This window comes from Stenella coeruleoalba, assembly GCF_951394435.1.
Source record: "Stenella coeruleoalba genome assembly, chromosome: 20".
In the NCBI taxonomy this organism is placed as follows: Eukaryota; Metazoa; Chordata; class Mammalia; order Artiodactyla; family Delphinidae; genus Stenella; species Stenella coeruleoalba.
The window spans coordinates 49,797,346-49,818,237 of record NC_137166.1 but is presented as its reverse complement, the minus strand read 5'-3'; the positions used below and the strand labels follow the sequence as shown (position 1 = coordinate 49,818,237).

General features: G+C 46.7%; 1 protein-coding gene across 2 annotated transcripts; it reads right to left on the bottom strand.

Moving 5' to 3' along the window:
• Positions 1 to 810: 810 nt before the first annotated feature.
• PNMA8A (PNMA family member 8A) lies at positions 811 to 4,761 on the bottom strand. 2 transcript variants are annotated; one of them, XM_079907443.1, is made up of 2 exons: positions 4,499 to 4,761; positions 811 to 4,375 (listed from the first exon to the last, which is right to left on the bottom strand). In XM_079907443.1, exon 2 carries the CDS (start codon positions 4,285 to 4,287, stop codon positions 2,791 to 2,793), a length of 1,497 nt encoding a protein of 498 aa, XP_079763569.1. In that variant the 5' UTR covers positions 4,288 to 4,375; positions 4,499 to 4,761; the 3' UTR covers positions 811 to 2,790. The 2 variants fall into 2 exon arrangements, with proteins under 2 accessions (XP_079763569.1, XP_079763568.1); XM_079907442.1 differs by having other exon boundaries at positions 4,517 to 4,761.
• Between the last annotated feature and the right edge of the window lie 16,131 nt (positions 4,762 to 20,892).

Sequence of the window (20,892 nt, the reverse complement as noted above, 5' to 3'; positions counted from 1 at the left end):
CCGTCCAAGCAGCGGTCTGAGGGGTTTCCTTGGACGGCTGACTTCCCCTGTATCCCTCGGAGCCCCATCCCTGGATCTCCTCCCACTTCCGGCCATGTTCCCCCACTTCCAGCCTTTCCTGACAGACTGGGTACAAACTGGAGGGAGCGGCTGGTCATGGGAGGTGCATAAAGATCTTGGCCAAACGTGGCTTTTCCCATAGAGGGGCAAAGTAAAGGACCCAATAAATTAACCTCTGACCTGGGTTTTTATGTGTGTACACTCCAGTGCCTAATTAGCTCCCCCGTCCTCAAAGCCCAGCTTCCCCTTTGGTCTCTTGTGCAGCAGGGGTGCACTCTGATGCGGTGGCCCCCTGGTTCAGGTGTCCCAAGCAGGGGAGGGGCTTGGTCAGGAGGAAACTTAACTCGAATTTTTCTTGAAAAACCTCAGCTTCTGTCTGAGGGGAAGCTGCTTTTAAAAATAAACTCGGCTTCTCAGGTTAATTCACAACACCAGGTACCTGTTCTAGAAACTTCTAAAAAACGCAGACTGTCTGGGGAAGGCTTTCACGTTGGTGGCAGGCCATGTAGCAATGAGAGACATCTTGATGACTTCTTCTCTCACAGGAAATTGACGACCCTTCCAGCTTGAACCCAGGTCTGCAACAGCTGGGCTGGGTGTCTAGGACAGTGTGTATTGTTCAGCGTGGGGCGGGGGGAACCCTTTTCTCAAACAGTCCATACCACTGGCGCCTATAAGAGACTCAACAGATACTTAGTTTGCTAAACTTTATTTTACAGCATATACATTTACATGTACTAATCATGGTGTCAATCTGTTAACACAACGAAGCCCTAATGGACCTGATTCTGAAATTAGGAGCTGGAGAGCTGGAGGCTTTCGTCACCTCGAAAGGCCAATTCACGCCTCTGTTTTGTTTTGCTCAGACCCAAGGAAAACCGTGACGCACGCAGGTGAAGAGCTACAAACGGAAACCACCTCCTTTCTTCCTGCATCCTCAGACTCATCCAGGCTTTTGAAATGAATCGTCAACAAGAAATCTGTTTTCCAAGTTGAATCACCAACAACATCTAACAACTGTTCACGTTCTTCATCCCAAAAACTGAAGCCAGAAGAGAGACCCTAACGCTCTCTCGGGTAGAATATGAATTACTGCGCGCCGTATTGATACATCTACCATCACACAATTGAGCATCACAGCAGGACAAGAGGATGTGAATTACAAAGGGAAACTTCTTTCGGAGTGTTCTACGACAGGCCATGCGCAGGACCAACTTCTCCCACTTGGAACTTTTCCTATCAGTCACATTTACAAGAAATTCAATTACAGGCAAATAGGTGGTGGAATCGACGAATTGGATACCTGTACCAAAGCAAGCTAACGGGTGAACACAAGGTCCTATTTTGATAGACTCTGATGTGACTTGTTTCACTTATGACACCTTCAAGTAGTCATCTTTCAGTTGCTGTTGTTTTTTAAATACATGAAAAAATAGATTCGGATTACTTCTTTAAGCACAGCTCGGGCTTCCCCGGGATACAATCTGGAAACCACTGAGCTCAGGGAACCCGCCCCTCCCCCGACTGCTGCACACCCAGGACACATGGCGTTCTGGTCTAGTCAGAGAGCAGAAATTCACAGCCAAGTTTTAAAGAATGTTTTTCTCTCTCTTCCTAGAATGTGAGATTTGGTCTTCAGCCTCAAAAAGAGTTTGGGGGTATTGGATGGAATTAGAGCCAGGCAGCCAGGAAGGCCAGAGTCCTTTCCTACCCATTGCTCCCACATGCTTCCTGCAAGGGTTTCACCCCAAATGGGAATCCAAGTCCCATTTTTATTAACAGGACCGAAAACCAAACACTTCAAGGCCTACGTGGACAATCTTTTTCCCCCCAGACCGATGCTTGGGACCTTAACATCCTCTGGTTAGAGAACTGGAGGATGCATATCGCAGACCAGTAGCAGCAAGGAAGTCAGGTCCGCAGCAAAGATCTTCGCTTAACCTACCCGGTGGTCGAAGCAGAGAAAGGGAAGGAGGGAGCGAGCGGTCGCCCCGCCCTTTACAATGCCAGGCCCTGCAGAGGTTGGCTGAGTATCCAGAAAAGGAAGCAGGGGATGGGGGAGAAAGGCCGAACGTGAATGAACGTAACAGTGACCTTGCCCATGTGCCAAGGTGAACGTTTTAGAGTTTTCCCAATCTGCTTAGTGACTCTCCAACCTCTGAAGGTGAGTCTAGGAGGAGGTGAAAAAGCAGGCCTGGCAGAGCAAAAGCTTAGGGGTACGCCTCCTTACCCTAATTCCTCCCACCTACATCTCACATACCATTTACCTCTGAGAGCTGGATCTCTACGAACTGGGGGGGGTCCCTAAAACAGGGAAAAGTCAACGACAAGAGAAACGTTGTTCCCCGCTTGGAACTTCTTCCTTGCTCTTTTTTCGACTGCTCAGGTGCAGACAGAAATCTAGGTTTTCTGGGTTCTGTGGATAAATTAGAACAGCTCGAGAGGGGAAGCAGGGAGAGGTGTCACCGGAAAGTTTTTTCACTTCCTTGGAACTTCTAAGTCCTTGAACATTTCCATCTCCCAAACAGGCCTCCAGAAAACTCCACCCTGAAAGCCACCTACTCTGACAAACAATATATAACCCCAAATGATTCAATTCTTACTGAGGGAGATGGATCAGATGAAGCGTCAGATGACCTGAGAATACCACGGAGACACTCACCAACAAAAGATAGGTCAGTGGGTTTGCTCTGCCACCTCCTGTCCCCACAGGTAGCCCCAGTGTTGGCCTCAGGGGCTCCTAGGAGGGGGGTCAGGGCTCCCAGCCTCTAAAACCTCAACTGGTGTGTCACCCACTCCCTCCACTGCACTGGGGTCCTCCTCAACGACCATTGGACCCTCTGTCCCCTTGGGTTCCTCCGTCCCCACCTGCCCGTGCTGTTCCTCCCCCTTCAGCCGCTTGTTGACACAACCCAAATGACTTCTGCTGTCATTCTCACCACTGGAGGCATGAGGAGAGCCTTGTGGCTTGGCCTTTGGACCCTGGGAGGTTGAGGCTGGTGGCTCAGCGGGCTGTGGGCTCTGAAGGGCCTTCTGATCCAACGCATCCCTTCTCGAGCCTTGCCCTTTCTTTGGAATCTCTGGCTTCTTCCTGGTGTTTTCTGAATCGACAAGGACATAAGAGACGGGGCCCAAGCTCACCTTCTTCTTCTTCCTCGTGGGAGCAGGGCTCTTTGCCGAGGCCCAGACCATGGTATTCTTCTTTTGTGGACCCTCTGGACCGCCGTCTTGGTCTGACTCAGAGGCAACTCCAGGGCTCGCAGCTTCTGCCTGGGCATCGTGGGGCGGGTTGCTGGGAGACTTCCAGGCACATTTCGCTAGGGCCTTCTTCAAAGCTGACCCCTCCCGCTTCACACAGGGCTTTCTGCTGCTCCTGATGTATTCTGACAACTCCATATTTTCAGCATCATCAGCTTCCGGATCCTCCAACAAGGCCGAGCGGTGGGAATGGCTGCCTCTGGATTTCTTCCAGGGCACTGGTTCCTGCTTGGGAGTTTTTTTCTGCTTCTTTCTCCTGGGGAAAGTCTTAGCTCCAGCCTTTTGAACCAGAGGTTCAAGAGGGTCACCCTCATCTTCCACGTCATTCCAGCCGTCCAGGTTCTCCATCTTCAAGGCAGAGCCCACCTCTGCAGCCCACCCTGGCTCCTTCTTGACCTTCCTCGCTGTTGCCAAAGCCAAGGATGCCACTGCTTGGGCTTCAGCAACCTCTCGAGCCCTAGCTTCCTCCCGGCTGCGGATCTCGCCATCCATGCAGAAGATGATTTGCACCACTGCCCCCAGAAGCACCCCCAAAGCTTCTGCCCAGTTCTCTGGGGGCTGATTCCGGTTCTGGGGTGGTGGGGACTGGCTGAGCTGCAGCAGGCGGACCACATCCTCCCGGGTGCGCCCCTCTGCAGCCAGGAATTCACTCAGGTTTTTTAAAAACTCAGCATCCTGGGTGGGGTCCCTACAGACCACTCTCCAGATGCCCCCCCTTCCTGGGAATTCCCGGGGTACGGCCCTCAGATTCACACCCTCGCCTACCTCAACGAGGGCAGCTTTGGCATTCTCTTCCCTCAAAAAAATCTTGTTGAGCACAAAGTATGGGCCCAGCGCGGAGAGGACCCCATTCAAGGTCTCCTCAATTTCCACTTGGCCACAGTCCTCCGGGATGCCTGTGACCAACAGGCACCTGTGGATGTCCACTTCCATCCCCCGGCACCAGTCCTCCAAAAGGTTCACCGCCATGGTCGTGGACACCTGGCAGCTCGATTCCCACGTGTACTGAAGAGTCTACGACGCGGACCGGGGCTGCAGTGGTCCCTAAACAGCGATCCTGTAAGGTGACAGGAGAGGGAGGTCAAATTCCCGGGAACAAGGCCAGGCTGAGTTCTCAGCTGCCCCCTCCAGGCTGGCCTGCAGGAGGCCTCGCGCTTTCCCAAGGTCTTCCTCCCCATACCGGGCCCCGGGTGCTCACACGTGTCCTGGAATCGCCGAAAACCGCGAGCGGCCTCCCCGGGGCCTGGCTCTCGGCCAGCCCGTCAGGGAAGCGGCAGCCCCGCCTCTGACCGCCCAGACGGGCCAAGGAGAGGCCGCCGGGATGCAGCCGCTCGCCAGGTGCCAGCTCGGGCCACGCCGGCACGGATGCTCTGGGCCAAGTGCCCGAGACGACAGCGTCCGCCCCCGCTCGGACAGGGCGCGTCAGGTGGCGTCTCGCCTGGGTCCAGGCAGCTGCGCTGAGCCGAGGCCGGCGTCCCAGGGCGCGCTTGCGCACTTGCTCCCGCGTAGTACCCGCGGTCTCCATGGCAACCGGTGGTTGCAAGCTAGCGCGTGGACTGTGCAACTGGGCCTGGGGAATCGCGTGGGAGTGCGACTGTTCACCTATTCACCGAGCCCGAGGTCTGCATGTTCTCTGATTGCCCTCCCGGACCCGGTCTTTCCACCTTTCTCTACTCAACATGGGCCTCCGGGACGGGGGTGGGGGGTGCTGACTTCTGTGGCTACACCAACTACCCTTCTTACCCTCAGCCTTCCTGTTGAGTTGAGCCAACAAGACTCCTAGGAGACAACAGAAAGCAGAGGGCGCGAGGAAACAGCAGCTTCAGTCCCCCTGAGTTCCCCTAATAAAAGCCACAGCTCTTGTTGAGAGCCTTCTAGGTTAGCTACAGTTCCTTGTTCCAGAAATTTCCAGAAGTTTCTAGAAACTTCTCGATTTCCCACCCCCTTCAAGCCTGGGGATAGTGCCTCACCTTTCCTTGCTGGTTTCCTCAACTCACTGCCTACAGGTAACACCTTTGTTAATAGTTAATGAAACAGTCCTCAGTGACTCAGGTTGAGTTGCCATGTTTCCTGTCCGGCCCTCACTGATACATCTATCAATGTGGCTTCCTAACTGTGCGATCTTAAACGAGAAATTTGAGCTCTCTGAGCTCCTTCCTCTTCTTCACAATAGGAATACCAATAAAAACTTTCCTGATCTGGAAATTTTGAAGATTGGGGGAGATCACATATGAAAAATGCAGTGGGCCTGGGTGTTCAACCAAAATCTGTTGTTTGGATTCCATTTTGGAATTGGCCTTTGCAAGACCAAATAGCCAGGTATCCATTTCACTTTCCTCTCTGATATCCCTGAACTTGGGCATGATCAATATTTGTGTGATTGATTGCCCGAGCTGCCATCATATTTTAGACATCATTCAAATTGCTAAATTTGAATATTCACATTCCAGTAAAGACAAACACTCTAGCTATAACTAAAGTTTTATTAGTTTTTAAAATTTATTTATTTTATTTTTGGCTGTGTTGGGTCTTTGTTGCGGTGCACAGGCTTCTTATTGCAGTGGCTTCTCTTGTTGCGGAGCATGGGCTCTAGGTGCGTGGGCTTCAGTAGTTGTGGTGTGTGGACTCAGTAGTTATGGCTCGAGGGCTCTAGGGCACAGGCTCAGTAGTTGTGGCACACGAGCTTAGTTGCTCCACGGCATGTGGGATCTTCCTGAACCAGGGCTCAAACCCGTGTCCCCTGCATTGGCAGGCAGATTCTTAAACACTGCGCCACCAGGGAAGCCCATAACTAGAGTTTTAAAATCTCAAGTGTTTAACATGTTGAAATTCTATGAATCAGCTGAAGAATGAATGTATGTCACTATGCAGTGGTTTTAAAACGTTGCCATAAATTCTTTAACATTCCTTCTACAGAGAGGTGGGGATCTATGTCCCCTCCTCTTGAATCTGAGCAGACTTGTAACTGCATTAACCAATAGCGAGTGTGGTAGAAAGGAAATGATTGAACCAATAGTATCATGGAAGGGAAGCTATGTGACTCCTCAGGCTAGGAGGCCATGCAACTTCTTCCTTTTTTTTTTTTTTTTTTTTTTTTTTTTTTTGCGGTACCCGGGCCTCTCACTGTTGTGGCCTCTCCCGTTGTGGAGCACAGGCTCCAGACGCGCGGGCTCAGCGGCCATGGCTCATGGGCCCAGCCACCCCGCAGCATGTGGGATCTTCCCGGACTGGGGCACGAACCCGTGTCCCCTGCATCGGCAGGCGGACTCTCAACCACTGCGCCACCAGGGAAGCCCCGCAACTTCTTCCTTGTTCATTGGGACAATCTCATCCTTGGATCTTTGAGCATCCAAGTAAGAAGTTCAACTATCCTCTGGCTGCCATGCTGTGAGGAAGCCCAAGCCACATGGAGAAGCCACATGTGTGTGCTCCAGTCAACGATTCCCAGCTGAGCCCAGCCTTCAAGTGATCTCAGTCCAGGCACCACACATGGGAGTAAAGAAACTTGTAGATGATTCTACCCCTCAACCACTTGAGTCACTCCCTAACCACTTACATCATCCCAGTTGAGGGCTAGACATGGCGTAGCAAAAACAAACCATCATTGCTTTACCCTGTGTAAATTCCTGACCCATAGAATCAGTGCGTATAACAAACAGTTGTTCTATGCCGCTAAGTTTGGGGATGGCTTATTATGCAGCAAGTGATAACAAGAAGATATTGCAGGGGCTTCCCTGGTGGCGCAGTGATTGAGAGTCTGCCTGCCGATGCAGGGGACACGGGTTCATGCCCTGGTCTGGGAGGATCCCGCGTGCCGCGGAGCGGCTGGGCCCGTGGGCCATGGCCGCTGAGCCTGCGCGTCCGGAGCCTGTGCTCCGCAACGCGAGAGGCCACAATAGCGAGAGGCCACAACGGGGAGAGGCCCGCGTACCGCAAAAAAAAAAAAAAAGAAGATATTGCAAAAGTAGAATGCGTCTAGGATTGGTGATGATTGACATCACTTCAAAAGACGCAGAGAGCAACGATCTTTGGTCCCTGAAAAGATTCCCCAAAGTAGCTTTTTCTAGCAGTGCACCGAGTTTCACTTCATGGGTTTGTTTCAATGATATACCATCATTACTATCAACAAGATCCTCCAGTTTCTCAGATGATGAGACAATAAATCTTCTACTTTAGTCAGTTACTTTTAGCAAGGAAGGAAAGGTTGATAGTTGGGTAAGTGTCACCATCAGCTGAGCTGGTCAAATATGTCTTGTTTCTTCTTCATCCATTTAGTATCATAACGTAGAGTCGCCAAAAGAGCAAGTTGTAGCTGACTTTGCTACAAGGTTATACACCCAAACTTAAGAAGAAATTGGGTACTAAATTTAAAAAATAAAATTGTAATAAAAAATTTTTGAATTTGATAGAATTTCAGATTTATTCTTTTATTCTCTAAAGTTCATTCTATGATGGTGATTTTTGCCTGTGACCAAGTACTCAGCATTCAACGTTTTATTTTAAAAAATGTGTATTTGGGGGCTTCCCTGGTGCTGCAGTTGTTAAGAATCCACCTGCCAATGCGGGGAGGCGGGTTTCATCCCTGATCCGGGAAGATCCCATGTGCCGCAGAGCAACTAAGCCTGTGCACCACAACTACTGAAGCCTGAGCACCTAGAGCCTGTGCTCTGCAACGAGAAGCCACCGCAATGAGAAGTCCGCACACCGCAACGAAGAGTAGACCCCGTTGGCCTCAACTAGAGAAAGCCCGTGAGCAGCAATGAAGACCCAATGCAGCCAAAAAATAAAATAAAATAAAATAAAATAAAATAAAATAAAAAATGTGTATTTGGGGGCTTTCCTGGTGGCTCAGTGGTTAAGAATCCACCTGCCAATGCGAAGCAATGAGAAGCCCACACACCGCAATGAAGAGTAGACCCCGCTGGCCCCAACTAGAAAAAGCCCGTGAGCAGCAACGAAGACCCAATGCAGCCAAAAAATAAAATAAAATATGTGAATTTGGAGCTTTCCTGGTGGCTCAGTGGTTAAGAATCCTCCTGCCAATGTGGGAGACATGGGTTCCATCCCTGACCCAGGAAGCTCCCACATGCCACGGAGGAACTAAGCCCATGTACCACAACTACTGAAGCCTGTGCACCAGCCCGTGCTCCGCAGCAGGAGAAGCCACTGCAATGAGAAGCCTGCACACTGCAACGAAAAGTAGCCCCGCTCTCCACAACTAGAGAAAGCCCACACACAGCAACGAAGACCCAGCGCAGCCAAAAATAAATAAATAAGTAAACAATGTGTATTTGGTCCTGACACATAGTAAACTGTTATTATTGTAAAGGCAAGAGTTCCAGGAGTCCTCCCACTGTTTTTTTTTTTTTTTTTTTGCGGTACGTGGGCCTCTCACTGTTGTGGCCTCTCCCGTTGCGGAGCACAGGCTCCGGACGCGCAGGCTCAGCGGCCATGGCTCACGGGCCCAGCCGCTCCGCGGCATGTGGGATCTTCCCGGACCGGGGCATGAACCCGTGTCCCCTGCATCGGCAGGCGGACTCTCACCTACTGTGCCACCAGGGAAGTCCCCCTCCCACTGTTGAGTGGAATTCTTCTTATACCATCTTTCCATTGACCTGGAGTTTGTTCTGGGATGGTTGAACCATTGGGTCCAGGAAAGTAACAAGAAGATTGGTAGTATAATGTATACCAAATGGGATGTTCTTGTTAGAAGAGTGTAGCAAGTTGTACTAAAATCTAGTGGTAGCACAAGGGCGCTGTTGTAAATTTGCTGATGGAAAATGGATAAAATTAAAAGGTCAAAAAATGCCAAGTGGTGATGAGGAGAAGATTGACTGGAACTCTCATACGTGTAATACGTGTACACGTCCCGTGTATGTGTATTTTGGAAATGCTTTGGCTGTATCCACTAAAGGAAAGCAGATGCTAGCCCTGCAACTTAGGAATCCCACGCCTAGCTATGTATGTACCCAACAGAAATGTGTTCACTAAAACTATAGACAAGGATATTCATTGCAGCATAGTTCCTAGTAGCCAAAACCTAGAAGCTACCCAAACACCAATCAACAGAAGAGCGGATAAACTGTAGAATGTTCACACAATAAAATACTAAACAATTAGAATGAATGATCTACAATGACACGCAACAATATAAATGAATCCTGCAAAATCTTGAGCAAAAGAAACCAGATACACAAGAGCACATACTGTATCATACCATTTATATGAAGTACAAAAACAGGCAAAATTAACCATGTTTTTAGAAGTCGGGAGAGTTGTTTCCTGTGGAATGTCTAATGACTTGAAATGTGTCTCCCTCCCGCTCTGTTTCTTGTTCCGGTTGTCGGTTATAGGTGTATTCCGATTGTGAAAATTCAACATGTTATATGCCTATGATATGTGCCCTTTTCTGTAAATATTTCATACCAGTCTTCGCTGTTTTGCTGATTGATTAGACGTAGGGTGCAAGGTAAACTAAGCAAATATGACCCCAGGGTTTTGGAACGAGTAACTAGAAGGGGCATGACGGCACTTAGTTTTATACGGGGAAGGTTTGATGGAGAACAGACTTGGGAAAGAAGGGAGAGGGTAAATCAGAAGTTTAGTTTGGGCCATGATGAATTTGAGATACTGGGTTGAGGGTCACAAGACCACCCTCAGTTTCAATGATTTGCTGGGAGTCTTCCTGGGACTCAGAAAAATGATTGTACTCACAATTATACTTTATTACAAGAAAAGGATACAGTTTCAAATCAGCAAAGGGAAAAGGTGCCTAAGGCAGAGTCTGGGAGAGACCAGGTGTCAGCTTCCAGTCATCCTCTCCCAGTGGAGTTACATGGACAGCACTTACTTTTCCCAGCAACAGTGTGTGATAATAGAGTATTGCCAACCAGGAAAGCTCACCTGAGCCTTAGTGTCCAGGATTTTTTTTTTTTTTTTTTTTTTTTTTTTTTGCGATACGTGGGCCTCTCACTGTTGTGGCCTCTTCCGTTGTGGAGCACAGGCTCCGGACACGCAGGCCCAGTGGCCATGGCTCATGGGCCCAGCCGCTCCACGGCATGTGGGATCCTCCTGGACCGGAGCACGAACCCGTGTCCCCTGCATCGGCAGGCGGACTCTCAACCACTGCGCCACCAGGGAAGCCCCAGGATTTTTTTTTTTCTGGGTCAGTCATGTAGGCATGGAGCACACATGTGACTGACTTTAGTTACTCAGCCGTCAGCATCTCCAGAGGTCAAAGCGATGCTGCGTGGCACAAGGCCACCACCATAAATTGCATTATTAGTACAGGATCCTCTAAGGCTTAGAGGTTACCCAGGAGTCAGAGAAGGGCTAGTTGATGCTTTAAAAGGTATGGGGTTTGGACAACCCAGACCTGTTGAGTTAACTCTTCACTACACGGATGCCTAAGAGTGTTTCAGTCAGGGTTGAATCAGAGAAGCAGATTGAGTTAATTAAGCATTCCAAAATAGTAAAGAGATAAATAAATGCGTGAGAGAGAAAAACTTTAAATTTGTTATTTATATATGAGCAAACAAATATTTATAATTACATATACAATATACAATTATATGTATAGGTAATTATAAATATATATTTGTACATATGTATATATGCATGTGTATATATATGTCTGTGAGTGTGTATGTGTGTGTGTAAGTGGAATCAGCTGCCTGAAACTTCTCCCAACAGTGAACCACCGATGATTACCAGTGGATCTAAAAATAGTTTTGAAGCAACTTTGGTAGGAGTCCTGGCTGTGGTTTCCATGACAACACTTCCAACTGCAGTTTCCATGACAACACGTCCATGCAGCCCCAACACTTTCACCCATCTTGGCACTTTAGGGTTACCTCTGCATCCTCTTCCTCTCTGTTTCACCTTTAGGTTTTTATTTTGTCTTCTTGTGTACTTTAAATGAGAACATACAGAATTTCCATGAATACTGAGGTCCAGGGGCTCTGGGCTCCCACCCAGATTTCCCCTCCTGAGTAAGTTGTAATAACCCACTGTGGTGGTTCTGTGACTCATCTGACTTGTTCTATCCGGTTTGTGCTGTGAGAGCTCCTTCTTGCTCCAGAGTTTCTTCAATTTGTACTTTCTAAAGGTCCTCTGACATGGCTTTCCCCGTCAATGCTAACCCCCAGACTGCTAACCTCAGCAACTGATGTGAGTCTGCACATATATTTCTCCATCTCATATAATCATTAAAAATACACAGACTATAGGGAATTCCCTGGTGGTCCAGTGGTTAGGCCTCCACGCTTCCACTGCAGAGGGAATTAAGATCCCACAAGCTGTGCAGTGTGGCAAAAAAAAAAAAAATACACAGGCTATTTCCAAATACCCATATAGTTTGAAAAAAATTATTGTTAAAATACTCCAGAAAAAACAAGAGGGTAGGGGGATAGAAGGAACAAGATTGGCTGTGAGTTGACCCTGAAAAAAAATTGTTATAGATGGAGGTAATTATACTATTCTCACTACTGTCATTTACATTTTTTAATTTCCATGAATTTTTTTTTTAAGGAAAGAAAGAAAATGTCTTCTATCTTTGGTATTTTATTTTTCATTTTTCTTGCTAACAGAAAGAGTAAAATGCATCCCCACAGGATTTTATTGTTTTAATCCTAACTGTTCTCATAATATCTGATACTACAACTTTTAAAAGGTAAAATTCATATTGTTAACTGGTTAGAAAGAGTCATCCTATCTGTCCTTGTTTTGTTGAAATATTTAACCAAATAAATATATACCCTGTTCTCTATTTAAATAATTATTCTCATAATTTTAGAAAACTGTCATTATTAAATATTTAGATATATGAAAAAAGGTATATACAATAATAGAATGAGTGCCTGCATGCCAGTTTACCCACCACCCCACCCCCAGCTTAAGAACTGAATCATTTCCATGTTCATTTACGTCTTTTTCAGCCATGATCTTCCACTATTCTCACCTTAGGATGTTTGTACTTGCTGTTCCCTATGTGGTTCCCTCCTTGCCCTTCAAGCCTTGGTCCAAATGTCACCTCCTCTAAGAAGCCTTACCAGATTCTACCTAACTGCAGGAGTTTCTCTTTCACACACACTCACAAAAATCACTATCACATCACGTTGGCTTATTAGTGTATCAGTTAGCATCACTGCGTAACAAACAATTCCCAAAGTGGTTTAAAGATAATACATGCACTATCTAAATTTGTACTCCCCATGACAACAGAAGCCCCCAAGGGTAGGCACCTTCCCTGTCTTTTTCACCATCAGATTCCCAGAATCTAGACAGTGTTCGCCATAGAGGGACATTTAATCATTCTTTACTGAATGAATAAATGACTGCATCCATTGACTGTCCTGGGTTGGAAATGGAGCCGGCCATTTGGACAACCACTGGAACTCTGAAGCCAGAGAGTGAGACACTCTCTTTAAAAATAAATAAATAAGACAAAAGAAAGAGGGTTGCCTCTGTCTGCAGTGCTGGGAAGGGAGCCAGAACAAAGGAGTGCTTATTCATCAGTGTAGACAGGTAAATAGTAAACTCCACAAGAGAGACGCCCGCCCTCCCCTGCCTTAGAGGGTGATATTTTTTCTTGATGACAGTCAATGACGCCAGTCACTCCAGGTGGCCATAAATCCTGTGGGTGGCCATTCCAGGGAAACTTTTCAACCTGTACTCTCTCTGCCTCTTCTCTCTAAGCTCAGGTCCCCCTAGTCAAATCAAGGTTGGAGTATTCACAGCTCAAGTCCCCTTCTCACCACCACCCTCCATTACTCTTCACATGTACATTTTCAAAAATCTCCACTGCTTGTTAACAGGCCTTACCACAAAAATTTACTTTTTATCCTGGCAAGCTTTCCCAGTGGATTTCTTGAATTCCCTCTCCTTGTTGGTCCAGCTAAAAGAAACATCAGATGGTCAGAGCCAATGAGAGCCATCTTCTAGGACAACCCCTGTTGGCCTGACTGTAGTGCATGCTGAGACCCAGAGAAAGTGAGGGCCAGAGGTAGGGGGGTTGTAATCAGGAAGAACAAATCTGACTCCGTACTGGATCTGTTTCTTTTATTTTAACTTTTGTATTTTATTGCTTTTGCTATAAGTTATTCACTAAAGGGATGTTACCTATAAGCTTAAAGTATACATAATAGCCCATCTCCAGGAACTCTGTCTCCCATGCCTGAGCGTTAAGCTAAAGTACCTTTGTTTAGCTCACAGGAAACATCCTGACCAGACTTACCTGTGAATGGCTGCAGGAAGGAAGAAATTAACACATCCCCTCTGGAATCTGGCTGGAACCAGGAAATACAATAACTTATCACCTTTTATACTTTACCTCCTTACCTCCCCCTCTTTGTTTTATAGAAGAAACTAACATCCACCCCAGGCAAGGTGGTTCTTTGGGACACTAGTCCACCATCTTCTCAGTCTGCTGGCTTTCCAAATAAAGTTGCTATTTCTTGCCTCAACAGTTCATCCCTCGACTTATTGACCTGTCATTCAGTAAGCAGTACAAGCTTAGACTTGGTAACAAGGTAACCTCAGGGATGGAGCTGAGCACTTGAATATGCCTAGGGGCTCTTGTAATAATTATGATCATCACTATTACCATTGTTATATTAATATAATATAATATAAAATTATTATTATTAAGCATGGTTCTAGTACTGTTTATACAGCAGTGAACAAAACAGATAAAATCCATGAGCCTTGCAGATAGATGGAGTAGAGTCTTTCCAGACAAGGAAACAGTCAGTGCAAAGGCCCAGGGGCTGGAGATCGTGAGATGTCTGAGGAGCAGCAAGGAGCCTAGTGTGACTGGTGCAGAGGGAGGGAGGGGGAGAAGGTGGGAGTTGTGATCAGAGAGGGACTGAGGTCTTGGGAGGACTTGGCTTTTTCTCAGAGGAACATGGGAGACACCATGGGGTTCTGAGCAGAGGTGTGATCTGATATGAATTTAACCCTCACAACAGGCACATGGACTAGAGATTATCAACCCATTATATAGATGAGGACACTGAGGCTCAGAAACCACACATCCAGTTTGTAGGGAGCCAGGATTTGGTGAGATTTTTTTTAAATTATTTTGGCCACACCATGTGGCATGTGGGATCTTAGTTCCCGGACCAGAGATCAAACCAGAGACCCCTGCAGTGGAAGCACGGAGTCTTAACCGCTGGACCACCAGAGAAGTCCCGGGAGTCAGGATTTGAACTTACATCTGTCTGGCTTGCTGTGTCCCTGACGGGGGACTTGGACCCCAAGCAAAGAGGATAAGGGCAGCCTGGTGACCCTGGCTCTGGAACTGAGCAGAGTAGATTTGGGAAAACAGAGATCCACAGAGCTCCCTGAGTAGGGCTGGGCCTGGAAGAGACTGCCAGCTGCTCTCATCAGAGACCCTCCTCTTCTGTTCCATCACCTGCCAACCAGAGACCAAACCTCATGGCCAGTCCTAAGATATGTGATTATCCAAGAGCAGTTCTGGGGAGGATCTGGAATTTACCTTTCTTGTTCAGCTTGGATTCCTCCACGCACTGTAAGTTTTTCTGGAGTCTCACAGTGCCCTGGGCTTCTCCCTGCAAAGCCTTGGTCACACTTGACCTGGATCACACCTCCTTGTCCTTCGGGGCTCAGCTTCCTCCAAGAAGCCCTCCCTGACTGCCCAAGATGGGTCCAGCGCCCCCTTGAGGCTCCTTCGTCCCAACTCTGCACACTCTGGGTCATCACTGCCTGGAGATGGGTCTGTCTCCCCCACTGGATTGTGAATCCTGGGGGGGTCAGAGCTGGGGCTGTCATTGGTCACCTCTGTGTCCCCAGCACAGGCCGAACACAGAGGAAGGGCTTGGGGAATATTTTTATTGGATGGATTTGCCATAAATTCTCCAAAGACACTAATGCAAGAGGGGGGGACGTTTAAAGTGATGGTCATCTTGGGTCAGGCTCATGACCTCAGAGCTGGGAAACCTTGAGCACATCACTCCATCTTTCTGAGCCTCAGCTTCTCTGTTTGCAAAATGGGGTGTTGGGAGGATTCTGGGGATGTTACATATGAATCTCAGGGCCTGGCACCTAGAACTCACTCAGCACATAGCTTTCATCACTATTATTATCCAAGATGGGGAAATGAATGGTTTTCTGGACAAGCACTTATTTTATCTTTTCCTAATTTGTGTGAGGGGGGCAAGTATGCATAAGTGTCTTAATCTGATTATAGAACACCAAAAAAGAGCAATAGATAGCTATTATGAAAGAACATACTGAAAAGAGGACAATAAAAATCTCCCACAGGGCTTCCCTGGTGGCGCAGTGGTTGAGAGCCCGCCTGCCGGTGCAGGGGACACAGGTTCGTGCCCCGGTCCGGGAAGATCCCACACGCCGCGGCGCGGCTGGGCCCGTGAGCCATGGCCGCTGAGCCTGCGCGTCCGGAGCCTGTGCTCCGCAACGGGAGAGGCCACAACAGTGAGAGGCCCGCATACCGAAAAAATAAAAAAATAAAAAAAATAAAACTCCCACAAATTCATGCTGCATGGAGAACCTCATGACCATCTTTTTTTCTTTTTTTTTGTGGTACGCGGGCCTCTCACTGTCGTGGCCTCTCCCGTTGCGGAGCACAGGCTCCAGACGCGCAGGCTTAGCGGCCATGGCTCACGGGCCCAGCCGCTCCGCGGCATGTGGGATCTTCCCGGACCGGGGCACGAACCCGTGTCCCCTGCATCGGCAGACGGACTCTCAACCACTGCGCCACCAGGGAAGCCCTCATGACCATCTTTTTAAAGGTAAAATCTCAACTCTCATACAACCATAAAATGGACACACACCAAATGTTTTATTTAACTCATCTAATAACTTGGTAAAATAGTACAACCAGCTCAAAAGGAAAAAGCCACAGGGCAGGCACACAGGTAAGCCATTAGGAAAGCTTAAATGAACTTCCTCTGTATATAGAAAACCGGCTTTTCCCCCAGCAGGAGAGGGAAATAATTTGTTCTCCAAGACAAAATTCACTTACTGTCTATGGGCAACAATCATTTGCATTGTTTTGTTATCTGCAGTTTACAGAGGAGTAAAGCACTCAAGGATTCGGAGACCCCATGGAATCTGAAAACCCAAAACAGAGTGCCGGACAACCCGGAATTTTCCAGCAAAGGCACCAGTCAGCTTTTTAATACATTTCAAGGTCTTGCACAATTTTTCCCAACAGAAACAACAGAATACAAAATATCTGAATTCATCTTGTGTAGTAATATGTTTCAGGAAGCTTTATTTTCTATAGGGCATGTGTGTGTGTGTGTGTGTGTGTGTGTGTGTGTGTGTGTGTGTGTCTGTGTGTGTGTTTTCTGGGTCACAGTAAAATTCATTTCTTACCATGGATCATGGTCAGTGATGTGTGACAGCCACTGACATAGGTTAATTAGCTACTCCCCTATGGATGGATAGGTAGGGTGTTTTTTGCTGATTTGTTTTGCTATTTCAAATGGAGGGCTGAGCAGAGTCATTGGGTAGGTTTTGTTTTTACGTTGCTTGAAATCAGATGTGACTTTTCAACTTGTGAGACGATGATGCTTTTCCAAAGACACTGCGTCTGGTTTGTACATTTTCATTGCATGGAACAGGAATCTAAAATACAGCCTTGGGACTTCCCTGGTGGTCCAGTGGTTAAGACTTTGCCTTCCAATGCAGGGGATGCGGGTTCCATCCCTGGTTGGGGAGCTAAGATCCCACATGCCTCGGGGACAAAAAACCAAAACATAAAACAGAAGCAGGGCTTCCCTGGTGGCGCAATGGTTGAGAGTCCGCCTGCCGATGCAGGGGAAACGGGTTCGTGCCCCAGTGCGGGAAGATCCCACATGCTGTGGAGCGGCTGGGCCCGTGAGCCATGGCCGCTGAGCCTGCACGTCCGGAGCCTGTGCTCCGCAACGGGAGAGGCCACAACAGTGAGAGGCCCACATACCGCAAAAAAAAAAAAACACCAAAATAACAGAAGCAATATTGTAACAAATTCAATAAAGACTTTAAAAATGGTCCACATCAAAATAAAAAAATTTAAAAATAAAATAAAATACGGCCTCATGCTTCAATACCACGGAACTGGCAACTCTATCCCCTCCCAGGGCCATTCTGAGTTCTCTCTCTCTTCCTCTCTGGAAATAATCGACAAAACCTTGGGATTATGTGTTGGGGGGAGAGATGTGTTCTCATCTGAGCTGGGGCTCAGGTTACAGCCACCAGCTGCAGGCCCTGAACTTTCTCCTGACAAAAAAATACCCAGCAGCTGTCTCCACTCTCTAAAGGGAAGGAACAAGGTTCCAAGGGAGGAAACATGGCCAGGAAACTGGGAGGCCCCATGTTCTTTTCCTTTGCTTAAGTTATTTTTCCTGAAAATCAGCCACACAGCAAAATAATCTATACAGTAGGATTGCATGAATATAACATTCAAAACTAGTCAGATCTATAGTGTTGAGAGATGCATAGCTTGGTAATAAACATACATATCTATAGAAAAGCAAGGAAGTGTTTATCACAAAGCAGGGTATGATTTACCCTGGGGGGAGGGAGGAATTTGTGATGAGCAGGACACGTGGGGCTTCTGGACTGACCGTTTCTTGATGGGTCATAGGACCATGGAGTTTGCTATGTTTTTTGTTAAACTGTGTTTGGGGCACATGTCTGTATGCATGATACATATTCCATGACTTTAAAAAATGTTTTTTACAAGCAGCTACTCATTCAGGTACAGCAATGGAATGAATGTTATGTCTACTTTCTAGAATGTTCCATGGATGAAAATCTGAACCCAGCGGTACAAGTGCGCATTTTAAAAAGACCAAATGCACAAAACAGTCAGATGAAGCTTCTCTCGTTTATGTTGTGGACACTGATCATGTTTCTTCCTGGTGTCTGGAAAGTGTCACGTGGTGAGAATAGTCGTCTTGGCTGGTGACTAATCCTGCGTTTTTGTGTGAAGCCTTTAACTAAAGGACAAAAGAGAATAAACTATTTTATTTATTTTTCTGAAAGAAGATGTGTATCGTTGTCTTCAAATTCTTTGAATACTAAATTATGTTTACGTTTGCCAAACATTATAAATATCTACTTGAAGATGGCAACACAGCAGAAAGACAACTGGTAAACCAAATTTAATAAACAACATGAAGAGAGGTAGATCATATTCCCTTGTGGGCCTGAAAGCTACCACATGGAGGGAAAAATCACATATCTTTGGGTGTGTCCTCTTACACTGTTGCTGGGAATGTAAATTGGTGCAGCCACTATAGATAACAGTAAGGAGGTTCCTTAAAAAACAAAAAATAGAGTTACTATATGATCCAGCAATCCCACTCTTGGGCATATATCTGGAGAAAATTCTAATTCGAAAAGATACATGCACCCCAATGTTCATAGCAGCACTATTTACAATAGCCAAGATGTGGAAGCCACCTAAATGTCCATCAACAGATGAATGGATAAAGAAGATATATATATAATGGAATATTACTCAGCCATAAAAAGAATGCTATTTGCAGCAAAATGGATGGACCTAGAGATTATCATATCAAGTGAAGCATGTGAGACAGAGAAAGACAAATATCATATCATTTATATGTGGAATCTAAAAAAAATGATATAAATAAACTTATTTACAAAATAGAAATAGACTCACAGACATAGAAAACAAACTTATGGTTACCGGGGGGATAGCGGGAGGTGGGAGTGGGAGATAAATTAAGAGTTTGGGATTAACACATACACACTACTATGTATAAAAGAGATAAACAGGGCTTCCCTGGTGGCGCAGTGGCTGAGAGTCCGCCTGCCGATGCAGGGGACACGGGTTCGTGCCCCGGTCCGGGAAGATCCCACATGCCGCGGAGCGGCTGGGCCCGTGAGCCATGGCCGCTGAGCCTGCGCGTCCGGAGCCTGTGCTCCACAGCGGGAGAGGCCACAGCAGTGAGAGGCCCGCATACCGCCAAAAAAAAAAAAAAGAGAGATAAACAACAAAGACCTACTGTACAGCAAAGGGAACTATATTCAATGTCTTGTAATAACCTATAATGGAAAAGAATACATATATATGAATATATATATGAATATATATATGAATATTCATCTATATATATGAATCACTTTGCTGTACACCTGAAGCTAACACAGCACTGTAAATTAGCTATACTTTCATTAAAAATGGTTTTTAAAAATGACGTATATTTAAGCCCTAAATGCAAGGAATTGGGCTATGGAGGACATTAGGAGAGGGGTCGTGGTAATGAGGAACGTACGTCTGACCCAGGACTAGAGAGATTTTATTCCAACTGAAATAAGGTTTATGCAGGAATGAGGCCACCCTCCAGGGCCACCCACTCACACACCAGGAAGGTTTTGAGCTTAGAGGTTGAAGGAAAAAATGAATCATTTGTACATTTTTCTTTTTTTTTTTTCCTGGCTAGAGCTGGCGTTTCCATTAAAATGCTCCGTGGCCGCCTCACCCTAGTTACTTGTTTTTGTTTTTTTTACCCTCAGTGTCATTTATATAGACATTCTTTATCTAACGATGTAAGTAATATATGATTACTATAGAAAAACCTCAATAAACATGGAAAAATTAGCCATCGTTTTGCCACGTATACACCATTTAAACATTTTGCTGTGGAACATTTTGCTTACTAAAGTTAGATTATTGGTTTTAATTCAAAGAATGTAGCAGCCTTTTGGGGCCTTCCCTGGCAGTCCAGTGGTTAAGACTTTGCCTTCCAAGGCAGGGGGTGTGGGTTTGAGCCCTGGTAGGGGAGCTAAGATCCCACATACCTCGGGGCCAAAAAACCAAAACATAAAACAGAAGCAACATTGTAACAGATTCAATAAAGACTTTAAAAATGGTCCACATCAAAAAAAAAAAAACTTAAAAAAAAAAAGAATGTAGGAGACTTCAAAGTAAGCCATATCAGTCTCCCCATGGCACATAAAAATAATTATTATTACTTTTAAAACAGCACCACCACCGACAGGGCCCAGGGCCGCCATATAGAATGAAAGGAAGCTTTGAAGGGGAATCAGGACTCCTGCGTTCTTCTCCTTCTCTGTCACCAACTTGCCCTGTGACCTTAGCAAGATCCTCCCCTTATCTGGCTTCAGCGTTTTGCCTCTGAAATTGGAGGATTGCAGCAGAAACGGTTCGAAGCCCTGGTCACACGTTAGGGTCACCTGGAGAGCTTTTCCAATTACGATGCCTATGCCCCATCCCATATCAACAGGTTCAAACTCTCTGGGGATGTGGCCAGGGCATTCCGATGTTTAAAATGCTCCCCAGGGAACTCCAATGAGGAGCCAAGGTTAAGGATCACCATCCCGGGAGTTCTCTGGTGGCCTAGTGGTTAGGATTCCGGGCTTTCACTGCTGTGGCCCGAGTTCAGTCCCTGGTTGGGGAACTGAGATTCCCACAAGCCACACGGTGCAGCCAACAATAAATAAATACACGAAAAGAATCACCATCATCATCTTTTAATCATCCTTTATCTGGGGTTCTGAGTAAGTAGTTTCCAGGGAGGAGAGAACCCGGGCTACTGCAGCTGCTCCAAGGAACAC